Source organism: Thamnophis elegans, chromosome 9 (assembly GCF_009769535.1).
Source record: "Thamnophis elegans isolate rThaEle1 chromosome 9, rThaEle1.pri, whole genome shotgun sequence".
In the NCBI taxonomy this organism is placed as follows: domain Eukaryota; kingdom Metazoa; phylum Chordata; class Lepidosauria; order Squamata; family Colubridae; genus Thamnophis; species Thamnophis elegans.
In genome coordinates this window covers 6,904,778-6,924,511 of record NC_045549.1, presented here as the reverse complement: position 1 = coordinate 6,924,511, position 19,734 = coordinate 6,904,778, and the positions used below count along the sequence as shown (strand labels likewise).

Below are 19,734 nucleotides of genomic sequence, written 5' to 3'. Positions count from 1 at the left end.
GTTTAGGGGTTAATTTTAGGTTTAGCGTTTACAGCGTGCTTCTGTCTCCGTGCTGTTGTCACCCTGTTGATGACGTCAGCTACGCGGTTTCGTCGAGCGCGCTTTAGTCGAACGCGGTTTTGTGGTGGAACCGTGCCAGCATGGCAGCCTCTGGCTCTGGCGCGCATGTGCACGCCAGCCAGCTGATTTGGGGCCTTTCTGGAGGCCCGGGGGAGGCTGTTTTTGCCCTCCCCAGGCTTCAGGAAAGCCTCCAGAGCATAGAGAGGGAGAAAAACAGGCCCAATGGCCCAACCGGAAGTTCATTTCCAAACTTCCATTTGGCCCGTTGGGGCCTGTTTTTCGACTTCCCCAGGCTTCAGGAACGTCTCCGGAGCCTGGGGAGGGCTCACACATGCACTGGTGGGGAGGGAGTCACTCGTGCAGGCTCATGCACGCGCAGGTGGGAGGTCACTCGCGCTGATGGGTGGGCGCGTGCGCATGATGGCGCACGCATACAGGGTTTTGGTACACTTTTAGAAAAAGGTTCGCCGTCACTGCTGTAGAGGGATAATAATAATAATATACTAGCTGATAACTTAGGGCTGCCCGGGTATTTATTTATTCCAACCCTCCTTCCATGAACGTTGCCACAATTTCCAATCCCCAGAAGGAGTCCCGTTGTGGAGTATTGTGAAGTCGTTACAATGGCAACTCCACAGCTCTGTACAGTAGAAGCCATTTTAAGGCACAACAGGCTGTATCTTAACAGAACACGCACCCGGCAGGGGGGGTGGGGGGTTAGGGTTGTCTTACCCACACAGTATTTGTTTCCAGAGGGTAAGTCATCTGTGTACCAAGTTTGGTTGACATTCCAGAGTTATGGTGGAACATACACACACGTTTTTATATATATTGATGGGACAACACAGTACCACTAAATCCTGAGATGTACCATTTTTTATCTCTGCAAATAAGAATGTCTATCTGAGAAGCAGTGTTAGCGTTCTTGGTATTTTGTTGCTTATGCGCTAATAATCTGCAATGGTTCAGAAGGACTTATTGTTTGTCCAGTGTTTTGGCTCATGAGGATGGAGAGGATATTTGGTAGTGATGCAAGAGGTTTTGGCTTGTGGGGGTAGCTTGAATCAAGGTTTAGTGCTTCCAAGAAAACCATCTTCCTTCTGGGTAGGGAATAGGTTAAATGGTTTGAACCGAGGGCTAGATTTATCTGTTTATTTATAGACAGAGTCCCAGTCCTGTGTTTTGATGTAAACGCCCCAGAGGCTACTGAATAAACACAATAAGTATGAATCATAAAAGTCAAAAATAACTACAGGGATAAAAATAGAGGGGAAATGATTAAAAAGAGGAGCTTTCAGAAAAGAAAGGAAAGTGCAATTCAATCTTTAAAGGAAATTTGTGATTGGTTTCCTACAAATAAGTGAAATGTAACTGGGCATATCGGTTTAGGTTTATTAGATTTATATGCTGCCCTTCTCCCAAGGACTCAGGGCGGCGTACAACATTAAAAGAAACACATAATACAGAAGTTAAAAAAATAATTAAATAGAATATCCCAAACCCAATTAAAATTGACAATGACATTTTTTTTAAAAAATCGAATTAAAATTAACAGTGATCAATAATTAATTTTGTTTTGTTCAGGCCAGGCTGGCTTGCTGGAAAAGCCAACTTTTTAGGGCACGTCGGAAGGATCGGAGGTCTGGGATTATACGAAGCTCCGGGGGCAGATCATTCCAGAGGGAAGGCGCTCCCACAGAGAAGGCTCTCCCCCTGGGGGTCGCTAGCTGATACTGTCTGGCCGACGGCACCCTGAGGAGGCCAACTCTGTGGGATCGCACTGGACGGTGGGAGGCTACCGGTGGCAGTAGGTGGTCTCGCAGGTATATTTGGGAATATCTATTCCCAAAATTTGGATGACACTATGGAGAATACGGGACTCAGTGGCTAAGACGCTCAGCTTGTCAATCAGAAGGTCGGCAATTTGGTGGTTTGAATCCCCAGCGCCGCATAACAGAGTGAGCTCCCATTACTTAATGACATGAATGTATTTCCTTGGTTTCTTTTTTGCATCTAGGGTGTGTTGGAAAGCTTTCTGGGCACAGCCGTTACAGGAGCCATTTTTTGTCTATTTGCCGGTCAGCCACTTATTATTCTGAGCAGCACTGGACCCGTCTTGGTCTTTGAACGACTTTTATTCAACTTTAGCAAGTAAGTCTGAAAGGAAGAGGGGCTGGTAATAATCATGGGGGCTTCAGATAGAGAAATGTGCAGAAGCCTATTCCAGAAGTGTCCTCTAGAAATTTGGCCGAAGGCAGCTGATAAATGGCATATGGCTCTGGTCCCCTCTCTGCCTCCGACACAGAGCCCACCTCAGAGCCTTCCCCACACTCCAGGACTGGCCCATATTCCTCCCCAACCTCCTCACTGCCCGAATCTGCTGCCATCTCCGCTGGCCACTGGTGGGCTACAACACTACCATTTAAATAGGGGTATGCTATCTCCCCCTCTTTTACTTTCTTTACTCTCAATCTCACTCAACTTCTTCCTTTGCAGAGACAATGGCTTTGATTATCTGGAGTTCCGTCTCTGGATTGGCTTGTGGTCGGCCTTCCTGTGTCTGATCTTGGTTGCTACCGATGCCAGCTTCTTAGTTCAGTACTTCACCCGGTTCACGGAAGAAGGCTTCTCCTCTCTGATCAGCTTCATCTTCATCTACGATGCCTTCAAGAAGATGATCAAACTCGCCGATTATTATCCCATCAATTCCCATTTTAAAGTGAACGACATTACACGTTATTCCTGTACCTGCGTACCACCAGATCCAGGTAAGGGTGTAAAACTTTGTTGCATTGTTTGAATTCCTCATGAACAATTTACTATACTTTTCGGAGTATAAGACGCACCTTCCCCCCCCCCCCCCTAAAAGAAGGTGAAAATTTGGGTGCTCCTTATATACCGAATGTAGCCCTGCCCACCAGTGGTGGGTTTCAAAAATTGTTGGAACCTACTCTGTGGGTGTGGCCTCCTTTATGGGAGTGGCTTGCCACCCATGTGACCGGATGGGAGTGGCTTGCCGCCCATGTGACCGGATATGAAATTATGAATTAGTACTTAGGTCAGTCCAAGTAGCTATTCAGAAACTCTGGCATTGAAGCATGCAAGTCTTAAAGCTGTCAAGTTACAAGATCCTTGCCAGTGGTGGGTTTCAAAAAATTTTTGGAAGCTCTTCTGTAGGTGTGGCCTGCTTTCTGGGTCCACTGGTGGGAATCTCTTCTAACCGGTTCGGTAGATTTGACGAACCGGTTCTACTGAATAGGTGCGAACTGGTAGGAACCCACTTCTGCTGCCCACCCACCGGCCCCCACCCTTTGGCCTCTGCCTCCCAGCATTTTTCCTCCTTGCAGGAAATGGGAATATGGGGTTTGCGAAGGCTGCGATAGGCTGTAGCAATCCCTGATCGGGAGGCCCATGCTGGAATTGAAAGTGAAACTTGCTGTTTGCTGCACAGAGACAAATTGCTGGGAGACAGAGGCAGATATATTTTTTTTCTTGTGCTAATCAGGCTCTTTGCTGCAAGGAGGTAAATCAATAACTATAAATGCCTATAGAATGTTCAAATCATTAGACTTATTTTTTAAAGACTGCTTTATTATTGTTCTAGACAGCTTAGCAACACGAAGAAGCTTTTTAAAACAAATGCTTGGTCTGAAGAGGCCCAGTGCTATTGTATCCTCTTTTAAACAGCACATACTTCCAGAAAGCCACATCAATTTTAGCAGCATCTGTACAAGTATAGTCTGAAATGTAACACTACAAACAGTGTACATTGTCTGTACTCTTTGCTGTTTGTTGCAAGGAGGCAAATTGCTGGGAGGCAGAGGCAGATTCCCCCCCCCCCCCCGTTTTCCTCCCCAAAAACTAGACGCGTCTTATACTTCGGAGCGTCTTATACTCTGAAAAATACGGTACTTTATTAAATTCTAACAAAAAAACTGGAGTCTTGCTTCCCTGGTTCGAAGTACCCAGGCTATCATCCCTCCAGACAAAAGTCTCAGGTACCAAATTTTCATCCTTGTTCCATTAGATTCCATTTGTAGGCCCCAAAGGGTGAATTGTGCCCCCATAGCTAAGTGTGGCCTTTAGCTGAGCACATCCTTACTCCACCTGGGACATTCCATTATTTTTTAACAAGCGTGGTCTTTGCTTCCATGGAAACAATTGTGTGCTATTTGAGTCTCTTCAATCCCCTTATGTAGCTTCTACAGCAATGTCTGTTCTGACCCAAGCGTCTTTAAAAAGTGTGGTCCCGACAAAACCTCTTTTATTTACACAACTGTGAATTCCTTTCGTTCACAGCCAGCAAGGCTGAGCAAACAGTCTTTCAGAGGAATGTTTATCCACACGACCCTTATCTCGCTTGGAGAGCTGCCAAATAACTAGTTTCCAAACGCAGGGCAAGGCAAAACTTGGCACAGAGTCTCTTATAGTCACAAACAGAACTCTCCACTCTTGAAATGACCGAAGGAACAGATTGTTTCCAGCAAAAGCCTCCTCCCACAACTTCCGAAGGCAACTTCTGCCCCATTGGTTGATTGTTCAACCACTGTCAGAAAATTTCTCCTTATTTCTAGGTTGAATCATTCCTTGTTCAGTTTCTATCCATTGTTCCTTGTCTGGCCTTCAAGTGCTTTGGAAAATAGCTTGAACCCCCTCCTCTCTGCCACAGCCCCTCAAATATTGGAACACTGCTATCCTGTCTCCCCTGGTCCTTCTCTTCACTAGACTAGCCAGGCCCAGTTCCTGCAACCGTTCTTCGTATGTTTTAGCCTCCAGTCCCCTAATCATCTTGGTTGCTCTTCTCTGCACTCCTTCTAGAGTCTCAACATCATTTTATAGTGTGGTGACCAAAACTGCATGCAATACTCTAGGTATGGCCTTACTAAGGCTTTATAGAGTGGTATTAGTACCTCCCTTGATCTTGATTGTATCCCTCTGTTAATGCAGCTTAGGATTGCATTGGCTTTTTTGGCTGCCGCCCCACACTGCTGGCTCATATTTAGCTGGTTGTCCTCCAAGATCCTTCTCGCATTACTGCTATGTTCGAGCTTCATTAGGCAAATACCTGTGGCCTGGGATAAACTCTTCTTAAAATAAGCTACAGACCTTTTGTAAGAAAATTGCTCTTTAGTGTCTCATCGTAGAGATTTAAAATGGAGATATATATTGTAATTCAGAAGTAGTGGTTGGAGGAGTAGTTCGTGATATAGGTTTCCGCTGAGAAAGAAAAGATAAGAGGGCTGGGGATGGTGGGAGTTGAAGTCCTAGGAATCTGGAGCCCGCCAATTGCATGCCGTAAAATATTGACAAATCTTTTTAAAAACCCACAAGTGGGCATAAAAAGTCGTCTTCTCAGCCTTAAAATGAATCTTGTGGTTGGAAAAAAAAATAGGGTTACAAACAACAAAATTTAAATAACGTTGCACAGTTGATCGGATAATTGCTGTTAAGTTGAGGTGAGTCAGACTTTGGCAGAGGCGCAAAAAAGAAACCTTGAGCATCTGGCCTCCTGCCCAAAAGAAAGATGAGCCAATGTCCTCTTCTGAACCCTACCTGTTGCCCGAGTTGACTTTGCTAGGTGCTTTTCAATTATGATTACATGCCAAGGAGGCCCATTCAGCCTTCCAGATAACTTCAGGGCCACCTGGAAGGGCTTCTCACCAGCGCCCCTATGGAGGACATCATTTTGTGTTGGCACCAGGGGTGGGTTCCTGCCAGTTCTAACCTCTTCTATAGAAGAGGTTCCACAAATGTACTGTGCCTTTTAGAACCGGTTCCAGCTCCCTCCCCCTGCCCATCCGCACCACGCTTGCCCCGCCCACCACTCACTGATTGGCTGGCTCACCAATTGCCCCGCCCACCTCTAAGAGTCCTATCTAAGCCTTAAAGTCTTAAAGCTGTCAAGTCTGAACACCCCTGGGGTTTTTTTCTAAAGGGTTAGGGGTGCAAGGGTCTTGTAACTTGACAGCTTTAAGACTTGCATGCTTCAAATGCCAGAGTTCCTGAGCCAACATTTTGGTTGCTAAGCAAGAGCGTTGTTAAGTGAGTTTCACCACATTTTACAAGTTGGCCACGCCTACCCAGTCACATGACTGCCAAGCCACTCCCACCTGGTCACATGGCTGGCAAGCCACTCCCACAAAGCAAGCCACACCTACAGAAGAGGTTCTAAAAAAATTTGAAACCCACCACTGATTGGCACCTAGTGAAATCTTAGTCCGGAAGAGCAGGGTTGTTTAACTCAAGGCCTGGGGACTGGATGCAGCCCATGGGGTGCTTAGATCTGGCCTGCGGGGCTGTCCTGGAAACCAAAGGACTGGCCCGCAGTGCCTCTCCCAATAAAAATAGAGCCCGGGAGGGCTGCATGCATGTATACATACATACCTGGGGTGTGTTGCTGCTGGCGTTACTGCCGGTTCGGCGTGCAAAAAATATGGCACAGGCGAGCAAGATGCATTTGCACCTAAAAAGCTCTGCGCATGCGCACAACATTAAAAAAGAGAGAGAGAAAAATTAAATTTCTGCAATGAAGATTGTTCTGTGCATGCGCAGAACCAAAAATCAAGATGGTGCCGCCGCCGATAGAACGGCGGTTCGGGGGGGGGGGCCCGCGGTAGGCCGAGTTATTACCTACTCGGCCGAACTGGTCCGAACTGGTAGGAATCCACTTCGGATGTATGTATATATGTATCAGTGGTGGGATTCGAATTTTTTTTTACCACCAGTTCTGTGGGCATGGCTTGGTGGGTGTGGCTTGACTGGGTCGGTGTGGCTTGGCTTGGTGGGCGTGGCAGCAAAAGGATACTGCAAAAATCCCCATTCCTTTCCCCACTCCACTAACCTGCTTTCCAGCTCTGTTCTCACCCAGCTGATCAGCTGGGACTCCGGAGGCAACAAATAGATGGGGGCGAGGCCAACCAGAGAGTGGTATTTGCTGGTTCTCTGAACTAGTCAAAACTTCCGCTACCGTTTCACCAGAACTGATCAGAACCTGCTGAATATCATCTCTGATAGGTGTGTGTGTGTGTGTGTGTGTGTGTGTGTGTGTGTGTGTGTGTGTGTATCTACCCCCGGTATGCCCAAATATCCCAGTAAGGGTATGGCTAGCTGATGAGAGCTAAATAGCTTCAAATAGATCTATACTAGTCTCCCTTTATTTATTTATCAGCACAAATACAACACACACACATGTATGTATGTGTGTATGTATGTATGTATGTATGTAGGTAGGTAGGTAGGTAGGTAGAAAAGGGCAGCAGTATGCTCCCTCCCATATTTGGGCATACCAGGGGTTGTGACACAATACATACCTATTTCCCTGGCTTAGCTGATAAAGGAGGAGACCCTGTGGCTTAGAGGCTAATACAACTGCCTAACATGTAAAAATCAGCCCAGGTTTGAATCCCAGTAAGGGTATGGCTAGCTGATGAGAGCTAAACAGCTTGAAATAGAGCTATACCAGTCTCCCTTTATTTATTTATCAGCACAATTGCAACACACACACACACACACACACACGTTTCGATTGTGCTGATAAATAAATAAAGGCACAATATCAGCACAATTGCAACACAAATGTAACAAGGCAACATAAAAAAAATGGCTTTCTGCCTGGATGGCTCCCAGAGTGAGCCGATAGACAGAAAAGGGAAGCAGGATGCTCCCTCCCATATATGGGCATACCAGGGGTTGTGACACAACGAAAGAGGATGGGTAGCGTCCCGGAGAATCCTGCGGACTCTGCTCAAGCTCAAACATGCACGCGTGCCTGGCACCTGCCTCCCAGGGAGCAGCCTTACTGCTCTTTTGACAGGTGTTGCTAACCGAGATTGAAATTCTTCCCCTGGGAAGAAACACCGTGAAGTTTGCCAGATTTGGTGATTGGATTACCGTGCAGCCTGCGGTTCATCAGCCCGTACTGATTAACGTCGTGCGGGTGGGCGGATGGCTGAAAGAGAGAAGCAGTCTAGCCGCCTCTGAAGCCGTGATGGTGAACCTGTGGCACGCCTGCCACAGGTGGCACACGGAGCCGTATCTGAGGGCACGCGAGGCGTTGGCCTATGTCAGCTGATTTTCAGGCTTCTGGAGGGCGGAGGGAGGCCGTTTTCGCCCGCCCTAGGCTTCAGGAAAACCTCCAGAGCCTGTGGATGGCAAAAAATGGGGAAGTTTGGAAAGAAACCGTGTTTTGCCCTCCCTGGACTTCAAGAGGCTTTCCTGAAGCCTGGGGAGGGCGACAAATGGCCCAACTGGCCTACCGGAAGTCCTTTCTTTCTTCCTTCCCTTCCTCCTTCCTTCTTTCCTCCTCCTTCCTCCCTCCCTCTTCCTTCCTTCCTTCCTTCCTTCCCTCTTCCCTTCACTTTCTTCCCTTCCTCCTCCCTCCCTCCCTCCCTCTTTCTTTTTTTCTTTTTCTTTCTTTTTCTCTTTCTTTCTTTCTTTCTTTCTTCCTCCCTCCCTTCCCTTCCCTTCCCTTCTTCCTCCCCCTCCCTCCCTCTTTCTTTTTCTTTCTTTCTTCCCTTCCTCCTTCCTTCTTTCCTCTTCCTCCCTCCCTCCCTCTTCCTTCCTTCCTTCTCTCTTCCCTTCACTTACTTCCCTCCCTCCTCCCTCCCTCCCTCTTTCTTTTTTTCTTTCTTTTTCTCTTTCTCTTTCTCTTTTTCTTTCTTTCTTCCCCCCTTTCTCCCTTCCCTTCTTCCTCCCCCTCCCTCCCTCTTTCTTTTTCTTTCTTCCCTTCCTCCTTCCTTCTTTCCTCTTCCTTCCTCCCTCCCTCTTCCTTCCTCCCTCCCTCCCTCTTCCTTCCTCTCCTCCATTTACTTTCTTCCCTTCCTCCTCCTCCCTCCCTCTTTCTTTCTTTCTCTTTTTCTTTCTTTTTCTTTTTCTCTTTCTCTTTTTCTTTCTTCCTTCCTTCCCTTCCCTTCTTCCTCCCCCTCCCTCCATCTCTTTCTTTCTTTCTTTCTCCCTTCTCCCTTCCCTTCCTCCTCCCCTCCCTCCCTCTTTCTTTCTTTTTTCTTTCTTTCTCTTTCTTCTCTCCCTTCCCCACTTCTCCTTCCCCCCTTCCTCCTGCCCTGCCCAATCCCATTCTATTTTTTTTTCTTACTTCTTAGCATAATCTCACCTAAGACAGAGGGTTGTTAAAACAAAAATAGGTTTTCCAACAATTGGAATAAATAGGGGGGGGATTTGAATCGGTGTTTTTAGCAATAGCAATAGCAGTTAGACTTATATACCGCTTCATAGGGCTTTCAGCCCTCTCTAAGCGGTTTACAGAGTCAGCATATTGCCCCCAACAACAATCCGGGTCCTCATTTTACCCACCTCGGAAGGATGGAAGGCTGAGTCAACCCTGAGCCTGGTGGGATTTGAACAGCCGAACTGCAGAACTAGCAGTCAGCTGAAGTAGCCTGCAGTGCTGCATTTAACCACTGCGCCACCTCGGCTCAGTTTTTGTTTTTTTCTCTATTAATGCACGCTGCAGTTAAGGTTCAATCTATCCTGAAACTCTTGTGTGCAAGAGCCTCTCCGTTTGAACCCAGACAAAAGAAATGCCACCCCGTTTTTCTTAATTGGAAGTCGAGCCATTTGTTCACACTGCTATCCATGTACGAGGAAAAGGACAACACAGCATATCATTTAATAGTTCAGCTTTTCAGTGTAAATAAACATGCACTTTCATCTGCTGGATGATGTAAGAATTCTAATGAGGAATTTACACTGGGGAAGTACTGTAGCCCCATTGTCATTCAGGCATCAACGTAATTTGAGGCAATTAGTCTTGTTTTTTTTTTTCCCTTTATTTTTTTTCCCACGGCAAAGGGTAAGAAGCACCAAGGGATGGAATAATAACTTCTTTTTACTGTCTGTATAATGCAGGATCCTTATTGGCGCTGCTGATGATTAGCATAAGAGGATTATAAGGTTTAACTGTATTTTAATTTCTGGGAGGCGGGAGGGATTGGGAGATTCATTTTAACTGCGGCTTCTCATTATTATTATTTTTTTACAGTGGTATATTCAAAACGCTCCATTTCTTTCTCCTTGCAGTGAATAGTTCGTTCATCAATGAAACGTGGGCGACACCCCTGCCTTGGCTCAATGAAACGGTAAGCAGAAATAATATTTGAAAAAAAAATTATGCCCAGTGCAATTCCTCTGTTGACTTTTAAAACCTTCTCCTTCCTTTTTTATCTTGCTTTAATCTCTCGAGTTGAATGAACACAGTACAGATAGCCCTCGACTTACAACACTCCACTTAGCGATCTAAGCTTGAAGTTGCAACAGCACTGAAAAAAGTGACTTACGACCGTTTTCTCACACTTATACGACCCGTTGTAGCATCCCCACGGTCGCAGCAGTCCCGGGGAAGTGGGGCGGGGGGGAGTCACCGGATTCCCTTTTGCCCCCTTCCGACAAGCAAAGAAAAGTCGTAAAATGGGGCAGAACTCACTTAACACATTTCTCGCTTGGCAATGTAAATTTTTGGGCTCGCTTGTGGTCATAAGTTGAGCACTACTTGTGCAAAGCCAATGAGCCACGGTGGCGCGGTGGTTAGAGTGCAGTACTGCAGCCTGCTCTTGCTGACTGCTGGCTGTCTGCAATTGGGCAGTTCGAATCTCGCCAGGCTCAAGGTTGACTCAGCCTTCCGTCCTTCCAAGGTGGGTTAAATGAGGACCCAGATTGTTGGGGCCAAGAGGCTGACTCTGTTAACCGTTTAGAGAGGGCTGTAAAAGCATTGTGAAATGGCATATAAGTCTAAGTGCTATTGCTATCTTCCTTCCTTCCTTCCTTCCTTCCTTCCTTCCTTCCTTCCTTCCTTCCTCTCTTATTTCCCTTTCTCATTCTCCTTCCTGGTGGTGCAGTGGTTAGAATGCAGTATTGCAGGCTATTTCTGCTACCTGCTGCCTGCCTGTAATTTGGCAGTTCGAATCTCACCAGGCTCAAGGTTGACTCAGCCTCCCATCCTTCCGAAGTGGGTAAAATGAGGACCCAGATTGTTGGGGGCAACAGGCTGATTTTGTAAACTGCTTAGAGAGCGCTGTAAAAGCACTGTGAAACGGTATATGCTGTAAGTTTAAGTGTTATTGCTCTTTGTGTAAAGTCAATTGTGTACATGTTTATTCAGCAGTAAATGCCACCAAGTTCTTTGGGATTTATTTCTAGGTCGGTAGGCATAATAGTTTAACTTTTTCTTCCTACCTGTCAACCTGTTCTGACAGAGGTTTTCCCAAGAGCTTTTTGGAATGTGTTGCCCACATCCCGGGAAACTGCAATCTACTTGCTAAAGTTTCCCATCCTCCCCCCAACACTCCTTTTCCAGCTGCACATTCATTCACTTGGTTAATATCAAAACATACACAACGAGGGAAGATGAACACAACTGGAACGCCATCGGCATTGACAAACTCACTCTCAGTCAATTGCGAAAGGCAGCTTTGCTTGCAACATCCTGCAATGATATTTTTTAAATCCTCAATTAACATCTGCCTATACCCCAAGTTCTTGGGAAGGGCTCGGTAGGCCGACAGAAATGCCAAACCCAGTCTGAACATCTGGCCACCCCTATGATGACCCATAACTACCGTATTTTTCGGAGTATAAGACGCACCAAGATTTTGAAGAGGCAATTTAAAAAAAAAAGTTTTTGCATTCTGCAGATCTCCCAAAAACGGGCCCATTTTTTCTAAAAAGAAAAGGGCATGCATAGCCTTTAGGAGGCTTATAGAGTGCTCCTGGGGGCTGGGAGGGCAAAAATGAGCAAAAAAACAACTGGTTTTTCGGTCATTCGGTCATTCCCCAGGAGCAGTCTGGAAGCCTCCTAAAGGCTACTCATGGCCATTTTTTGAAAAGGGGGCGGGGTATCAAGAGGCCAAAAATTCTGCATTCAGTGTGTAAGACGCACCCAGATTTTCACCCTCTTTTTTTGAGGGAAAAAGGTGCGTCTTATACTCCCCCAAAAAATGCAGTAATAATTACAATTGGTTACAGCAGTTTTTAAAACAAAGCGTGCTAATAATTAAAAAAAAAACTGTGAACCGTACTGGTAGATCGGGATAGCCGTACCTAACTCAAACGGCTCAGACATTTCATTAAAGCTCGATATAAAATATACCCGTGCATTTTTTTAAAAATAAAATCAGAAGTGCAACAAGGCGCTCTTGTCACTTCTGAGTGGAAAAATGAGAACCTTGTCAAGTGAGGACTGCGAGTCCTTTTGCTCCCTCTGGGCCCTACAGTTACGTCGTTGAAAAGATACCTCTGAAAATTGTAACCTGGTGCGAAGAGCCTGCGAATGCTTTTATCGCTTTTAGGCTAATAAAAATACTTCCCAGTTGAATAGGCGGTAGCTCAGGGGAGGAATAGCCATGCATTCAGAAGGTTGGGTTATGTACAGGTGGTCCTCGACTTACAACAGCTTGCGTAGTGACCGTTCAAAGTTACAACGGCACTGAATGACCGTTTTCCACACTTACGACCTTTGCAGCATCCCCGTGGTCACAGGGTCAAAATTCAGATGCTGGGCAACTGTTCCTATTTATGACTGTTGCTGTTTCCCAAAGTCATTAATTAATCACTCACTGATAAAATGCTGAGATTCACGTGCATTATATCCGTGATGAACCTATGGCACACGTGCCAGACAGGTTCTGTATCCCGTTCCAACCGGTACAGTTGGAACAGGCCCGGTGGCATCCACATGGACGCATGTAACACGTGCATGCATCTTAGTGCCTCCGCGAGCCTTCGCGATGCTCCAGCTGCTCAGCAGAGAGGAGCACAGGCACTGTATGTGCCGTGCGCGGAAGCACCGAAGACTTAAAAGATCGGTAAGGAGCTCGGGCGGGCCCTCTGGAGCACTGTACCGGAACGGTATCCGGTGCTCCAGGCAGGCTCCGGTACGCCCGTACCCGGGGCATACCGCCTGCAAGCCACCACTGATGCACAGACATCTCTCCAAGCCCGTGAGCCGTTGCCCATTGTTCTTCCAGGTTCCAGTGCGCCTTTCAAAGGTGAAGTTATGACCACAGACCTTATCTAGCTTGGAAAGCTGCCATGTAAATATTTTCCAAATGAGATGCTGTGCAAGGAAAGGCTGGGCACAGAGTCTCTGAGATTCACGGACAGATCTTCATACTCCTGAAATGAACGAACGAATGAACGGGCGAATTGTTTCCTGCAAAAGCCCCCTCCTCTTTCGCTCTTCACAATTTCTGGAGGCAAGCTGTCCCACTGATCAATTGTTCTAACTGTTAGGAAATTTCTCCTTAGTTCTAAATTGCTTCTCTCCTTGATTAGTTTCCACCCATTGCTTCTTGTCCTGCCTTCCGGTGCTTTGGAGAATAGCTGGAAAGTGAGAACAATTAATTATTGGAACAGAAATTGCCTCCAGAAGTTATGAATGCCCCAACACTGGAAGTCTTTAAGAAGATGTTGAATAGGCATTTGTCTGAAACGGTATAGGGTTTCCTGCCTAGGCAGGGGGTTGGACTAGAAGACCTCCAAGGTCCCTTCCAACTCTGCTATTGTATTGTATTCCTCTGCCTCACTGCTGTCTAGCTCTGAAGGCAGTTGATAACTGTCAGATAGCCTTGGCCCCTTCTCTGCCTCTGATGCAGAGCCCTCGTCCGAGCCTTCCCCAGCCTCCGGGACTGGCCCATGCTCCTCTCCAACCTCCTCACTGTCCGACTCTGCTGCCAGTTCTGCTGGCTGCTGGCGGGCCACAACAGTTGCCTGATCAAAATTCAGACGCTTGGCAGCTGATTCATATTTATGACCGGTGCAGTGTCCCAAGGTCATGTGATCCAAGGTGCACAGAATCTAGCATTGAGGGAGGAGACGTGACTGTTTGACCTAACGATGCCATTATTATTATTTTTTTCTCTTTTGTATTTGCAGCACAACGGTACGATTGATTGGTCATCCCTGACCAAGAAGGGATGCTTGGAACTTGGAGGAGAGCTCCTGGGGAATAATTGCAAATACGTCCCTGACATCACCCTCATGTCTTGCATTCTCTTTTTGGGAACCTACACCTCCTCCATGGCTTTGAAGAAATTTAAGACCAGTCGTTATTTCCCAACCACTGTAAGTCATGTGATTGATAATAGTTTCCCCAGCTATTTCTCCAGTACATCTAGCACCATTGGATCAAGGTCAAGATTTAACTTCGTATATAGAATAGAAAATAGAATAGAACGGAGTAGAATAGAAGAGAAGAGAGAAGAGAATAGAGAATAGAGAATAGGAAATAGAAGATAGGATAGAATAGAATTAGAATTAGAAGAGAAGAGAAAATAGAAGAGAAGAGAAGGGTATAAAGAACAGGAAATAGGAAATAGAAGATAGGATCGAATAGAATTAGAATAGAATAAAATAGAGAAGGGAATAGAGAATAGGAAATAGGAAATAGAAGATAGGATCGAATAGAATTAGAATTAGAATTAGAATAGAATAGAGAAGAGAATATAGAAGAGAATAGAGAATAGGAAATAGGAAATAGAAGATAGGATCGAACAGAATTAGAATAGAATAGAATAGAATAGAGAAGGGAATAGGAAATAGAAGATAGGATAGAATAGAATTAGAAATAGAATAGAATAGAGAAGAGAATAGGAAATAGGAAATAGAAGATAGGATAGAATAGAATTAGAATTAAAATAGAATAGAAAATAGAAGAGAAGGCTATAAAGAACAGGAAATATGAAATAGAAGATAGGATAGAATAGAATTAGAATTAGAATAGAATAGAATAGGGGAGGGGAGGAAAAGACAAGGGAAGGGAATAGGAAATAGGATAGAATTAGAATTAACATAGAATAGAATAGAATAAGCTTGGAGGTCCTCCAGTCCAACCCCCCCACTCAAGCAGGAGACCCAATATCATTCCAGACAAATAGTTGTCCAATGTCTTCTCAAAAGCCTCCAGCAACGGAGCACCCACAACTTCTGGAATAGAAGACAATAGAGCTGGAAGGGACCTCGGAGGTCTTCTAGTCCAGCCCCCTCCTCAAGCAGGAGAACCTATACCATTTCAGACAAATAACTGTCCTTGTTTCAGCTGTTCCTCATGGTAGCCGGTAAGTGGGGAGGATGGATGGTGCACCTGCAAACCTGAGGGCCAATGTGGTAGTTGTATCGTGGCAGCATATCTCTCTATTGTGAATCACACAGCATGAGTATTTAGTTAAGGGAGGACTTGGGAGAAGACACTCAGTCCTGTAGGTCCCTAGATTCTCTCTTGATTGTTTTCTTGCAGACATCTCACTACCTAACTAGCTAATATCATCAGTGTTACTGATATTACCTAGTTGAGTAATGAAAGATCTGCAGGAGATCACAAAAACAAACCTCACAGTTCTAAACTACAAATATTCTCTTCTATTGGTACACTTATTCCTGTTAATCCAGCTTTCCTTGTGCCTTATAAAGAAGAAGTTAATAAATGAACTTTGTTCAAGTAGCAATGTTACTACCTGAGTATTTTTTTTAACTTGGCATGGTTCCCTGCATACTGTGGTAAGCCTTAAGTGGACTGAGATAAAAGATTGTAAAGTTGCAGGAAAAAAACGTTTTATGACTTCCTGCTTTGATTTATGAAGTACCGAATACATTTGAGTCCTAACCACTGAGATAACATTTCTGGGACCACACCCAAATTAACCAACAAGGAATGATTAGAATTTTGACAATAGCTTGCCATGTTTAGAATGATATCTGATGGATGGAAAGGTACGGAAAGAATATTTTAACGATTGTTATTAATCTTCCTTAGGAGGGATAATAACATTTTGTAAAAACTGAGCTTCTCTCTTAATAAAATGCCTCTTTTTTGGCACGGTAACATTAATGGGATCTTGGAGTCCTAGTGGACAACCACTTAAATAGGAGCCAGCCGTGTGCAGCAGCTGCCAAAAAAGCCAACACAGTTCTAGGCTGCATAAACAGAGGGAGAGAATCAAGATCACGTGAAATGTTGATATCACTTTATAAGGCCTTGGTAAGGCCACACTTGGAATCCTGCATCCAGTTTTGGTCGCCACGATGTAAATGGCAGTTAGACTTATATACCGCTTCATAGGGCTTTCAGCCCTCTCTAAGCGGTTTACAGAGTCAGCATATTGCCCCCAACAATCCGGGTCCTCATTTTACTCACCTCGGAAGGATGGAAGGCTGAGTCAACCCTGAGCTGGTGAGATTAGAACCACTGAACTGCAAATAACAGTCAGCTGAAGTGGCCTGCAGTACTGCACCCTAACCACTGCACCACCTCGGAGACTCTAGAAAGAGTGCAGAGAAGAACAACAAAGATGATTAGGGGACTGGAGGCTAAAACATATTAAGAATGGTTGCTGGAACTGGCAAGGCTTCCCATTCAGCAACCATTCTTAATATGTTTTAGCCTCCAGTCCCCTAATCATCTTTGTTGTTCTTCTCTGCACTCTTTAATTTCTGCACTCTAATTTCATGGAAAGAAGGACTAGGGGTGACATGATATCAATGCCCTGATATCTAAGAGGCTGCCACAAAGAAGAGGGAGTCAAGCTATTCTCCAAAGCACCTGAGAGCAGGACAAGAAGCAATGGGTGGAAACTAATCAAGGAGTGAAGCAACTTAGAACTAAGGATAAATTTCCTAACAGTGAGAACAATTGATCAGTGGAGCAACTTGCCTCCTGAAGTTGTGAATGCCCCAACACTGGAAGTTTTTAGGAAGATGTTGGATAACCATTTGTCTGAAACAGTATAAGGTTTCCTGCATAAGCAGGGGGCTGGACTAGAAGACCTCCAAGGTCCCTTCCAAGTCTGCTATTCTATTCTATTCTATTCTATTCTAACCATTTGTCTGAAGTGGTGTAGGGTTTCCTGCCTAAGCAGGGGGTTGGACTAGAAGACCTCCAAGGTCCCTTCCAACTCTGTTACTCTATTCTAATGTTTGATTGTGCACTGAATTGCACTCAGTAAGGTTAGTTTTTTAAAAAGCAAGGGCTTTTCTTGCATTCGCTGTGCATGTCTGCTTGTGCATATGCCCCCTTCTTCCAAATTCTCATTCATCTTTTCAACAGCTTTTCACAAGTTGGATGCAGCCATTGCAACTAAAAACCAGGATTATGAATCAGTTTGTTGGGATGGGCACTTTGAAGTGGGGGGGGGGGTTTGCAACCTGGGCTCTTTTTGTCTGCTCAAATGGATGCCAGCATCTTCTGGAATGTTCTTCAGCTGGACGGACGTAGCTTCTGCGTTTTCTAGTTGCTGATTTTCTGTTTATTATTTTCAGTGTTGGTTTTTTTTCCTCCTTTTTCGTGCATATTTGTCAGGCCCTTAAAAAACAGGCAAGTTTCAACTACCGTTCACGGAGTTGTCTTTCTTTTCCAGGCAAGGAAATTGATCAGTGATTTCGCCATCATCATTTCCATTCTGATTTTCTGCGGAATCGATGCTCTGGTCGGTGTCGATACACCAAAACTTCTTGTGCCAAGTGAATTCAAGGTATGTTCATGTTTGACCCCCTCCTCCGTCCAGTAACGAAAGCCGAGACAAGCGTAAAATGGAATGTCTTTTTAATAACAAGATCAGACTCTCGGTGGCTGAAAAGTCAAATAAACAGATAAGGACTTTGGCAGCAAGTCCGACAAACCTTCGTAGCAATGCAAACAAACTCTGGCAGCAATCCAACCTGCCAAGTTTGTTTCTCTCTAGTCAAACGTTGACTTCTGCAAGAAGGGCGTGGCACAAGCAGTCTCTTTTATAGTCTGGGAGAGGAGCTTAATGACCATCAGCTGAGCATAATTACCTCCTGTAATTACGTAGTTGTTCGCCGAGTAGCCCTTCGACGGCGTGCATCCCGGAACAACTCACAGGTGGTTTCTGGATCACTCTCTCTTGTCTCCTCCCCACTGATCCAAGGCTCAGGCGCCACCTGGTGGCCAACCAGTCTCTCTGCGCTCTACTCGGAGTCGGAACCCTGTCCAGGGTCCTCCACATCCTCCAGGGCCGACTCAAAGGGCCCCTCGCTGTCGGAGTCTGATGGCAGCTCCAACGGCTCCTGCCGGGCCACAACAGTTCAACCCTGTCTCCTCCATTCTTTTAAGAAGACAAAGAATTAACAATACATACAGGAGGATCAAATCTAGGCTACAAAATCACGATGACCAGTAGATGGCAGCAAAGATATACAGTACAATTAAAACCAGGCTCTTTGCTACCACACTGTGGTTTCTGGGTTTACTTGGGTTTACTTCAGAAACTCTTCCTTTGACTTGAAATGTTTTTAAGTGTCTTTTTTGATGCCCCTTTCTGTCCTTTTTCCCTGTGAAGCCAACAAATCCAGATAGAACCTGGTTTATCACACCATTCGGAGGAAACCCTTGGTGGGTTTACCTGGCCGCAGCAATTCCTGCTCTCCTGGTCACCATCCTCATCTTCATGGACCAGCAAATCACAGCTGTCATTGTCAACCGTAAAGAGCACAAGCTGAAGGTGGGTGCCTTGTTCATGCAAGATTAGAACAGGGGTGGGCCAAACGGTTTTAAAAGTAAACTGTGGTAGATCTTATTAAGTAAGCTCCCTGTTGGGGGAGTGAGTGCGTTCAGCGAAGCGTTGTGAGAGTTGTGTTGGAGAACACACAAACCAGCATACAGAGACACTGCAGGCTTTTACTTTTGTGGAAATAGAGGTATCAGAGTCCATCAAACAGTCCAAGTTATACACGGATAAGACAGTCAGTCATCAATGTCTTTCAGTTAAGGGATAATCCAAATAACATAGTCCAGTATCATATAATCAGTTCGGTACACAAAGTTTGCTAGCAGTTGCAAAACTTACAATAGCTCACGGCACTTTCTAACAGCCAGCTTCCAAAACACTCAGATCAGATCAGCCCAGCATCTAACAAACAGAGAGCTAACAGTCATTCTGGCTCCCTCTTATGGCCGAGTGGAACAGCTTGCCATTAGAAGTTGTAAGGACTTCATCCCTGGACAGAGACTGGATAACCATTTGTCTGACATGGCATAATGACTCCTGCTTGAGCTGGGGGTTGGACTAGAAGATCTCCAAGGTCCCTTCCAGCTCTATTCTGATTGAACCTATGGTGCATTTTGACGTTTTAGATAATGAAAGCCTTAACAATTACGAAAGATTAAGAGGATGAGGTTTTAATCCCAAATTCTAGAAGACTTCAAGAAATCTACATGGAAGTTCCGTTTCCGTCCCTTACTTCTTATCCTGCCTGAATGTAATTCTCCAAATAATTTGGAGAATGCCTCTCCCCTTCTGCAGAGGCATCTTTCTTCATCTTCATTTCACAGGCCTGACATCCCTCTCCCCTTCCTTTGCTTTTTTGTGTGACTGGAACAGACATGGGATTAAATCAACATGGCTCCTCCTCAGTCACCTAGCATTTGCCCCTAAGGGGGGGGGGGAAAGAGTGAGAAATGCTTTCTGAAGAAATACAAATGGGCTTTGTCTTGGCTTTGAATCAGGAAACACAGCTGGGCCAACTGTTCAGCCTGGGGGGAAATATCTTTGAATTCCACCAGCTGTTTTATCATTGCGAAATCATCATTTATCAATTGATTCCCTCCTTTATTTCACCTCGGTGTCTGATTAGCATTTTTCTCCAAATGTGGAACTCTACCAAATCTACTAAAAAGCAGAGACATCACCCTGCCAACAAAAGTGCCGAGGT

At 45.3% G+C, this 19,734-nt stretch overlaps 1 protein-coding gene across 3 annotated transcripts in view; it reads left to right on the top strand.

Moving 5' to 3' along the window:
* Positions 1 to 19,734, top strand: part of SLC4A4 (solute carrier family 4 member 4) — a 175,386-nt gene that overhangs the window by 124,781 nt on the left and 30,871 nt on the right. For all 3 annotated transcript variants that reach the window (XM_032224275.1, XM_032224276.1, XM_032224274.1), the window contains exons 13-18: positions 2,078 to 2,211; positions 2,557 to 2,828; positions 10,096 to 10,154; positions 13,945 to 14,133; positions 17,421 to 17,534; positions 18,363 to 18,524. In XM_032224275.1, coding sequence (XP_032080166.1) covers positions 2,078 to 2,211; positions 2,557 to 2,828; positions 10,096 to 10,154; positions 13,945 to 14,133; positions 17,421 to 17,534; positions 18,363 to 18,524 — 930 coding nt within the window. The remainder of the gene's footprint in view (positions 1 to 2,077; positions 2,212 to 2,556; positions 2,829 to 10,095; positions 10,155 to 13,944; positions 14,134 to 17,420; positions 17,535 to 18,362; positions 18,525 to 19,734) is intronic.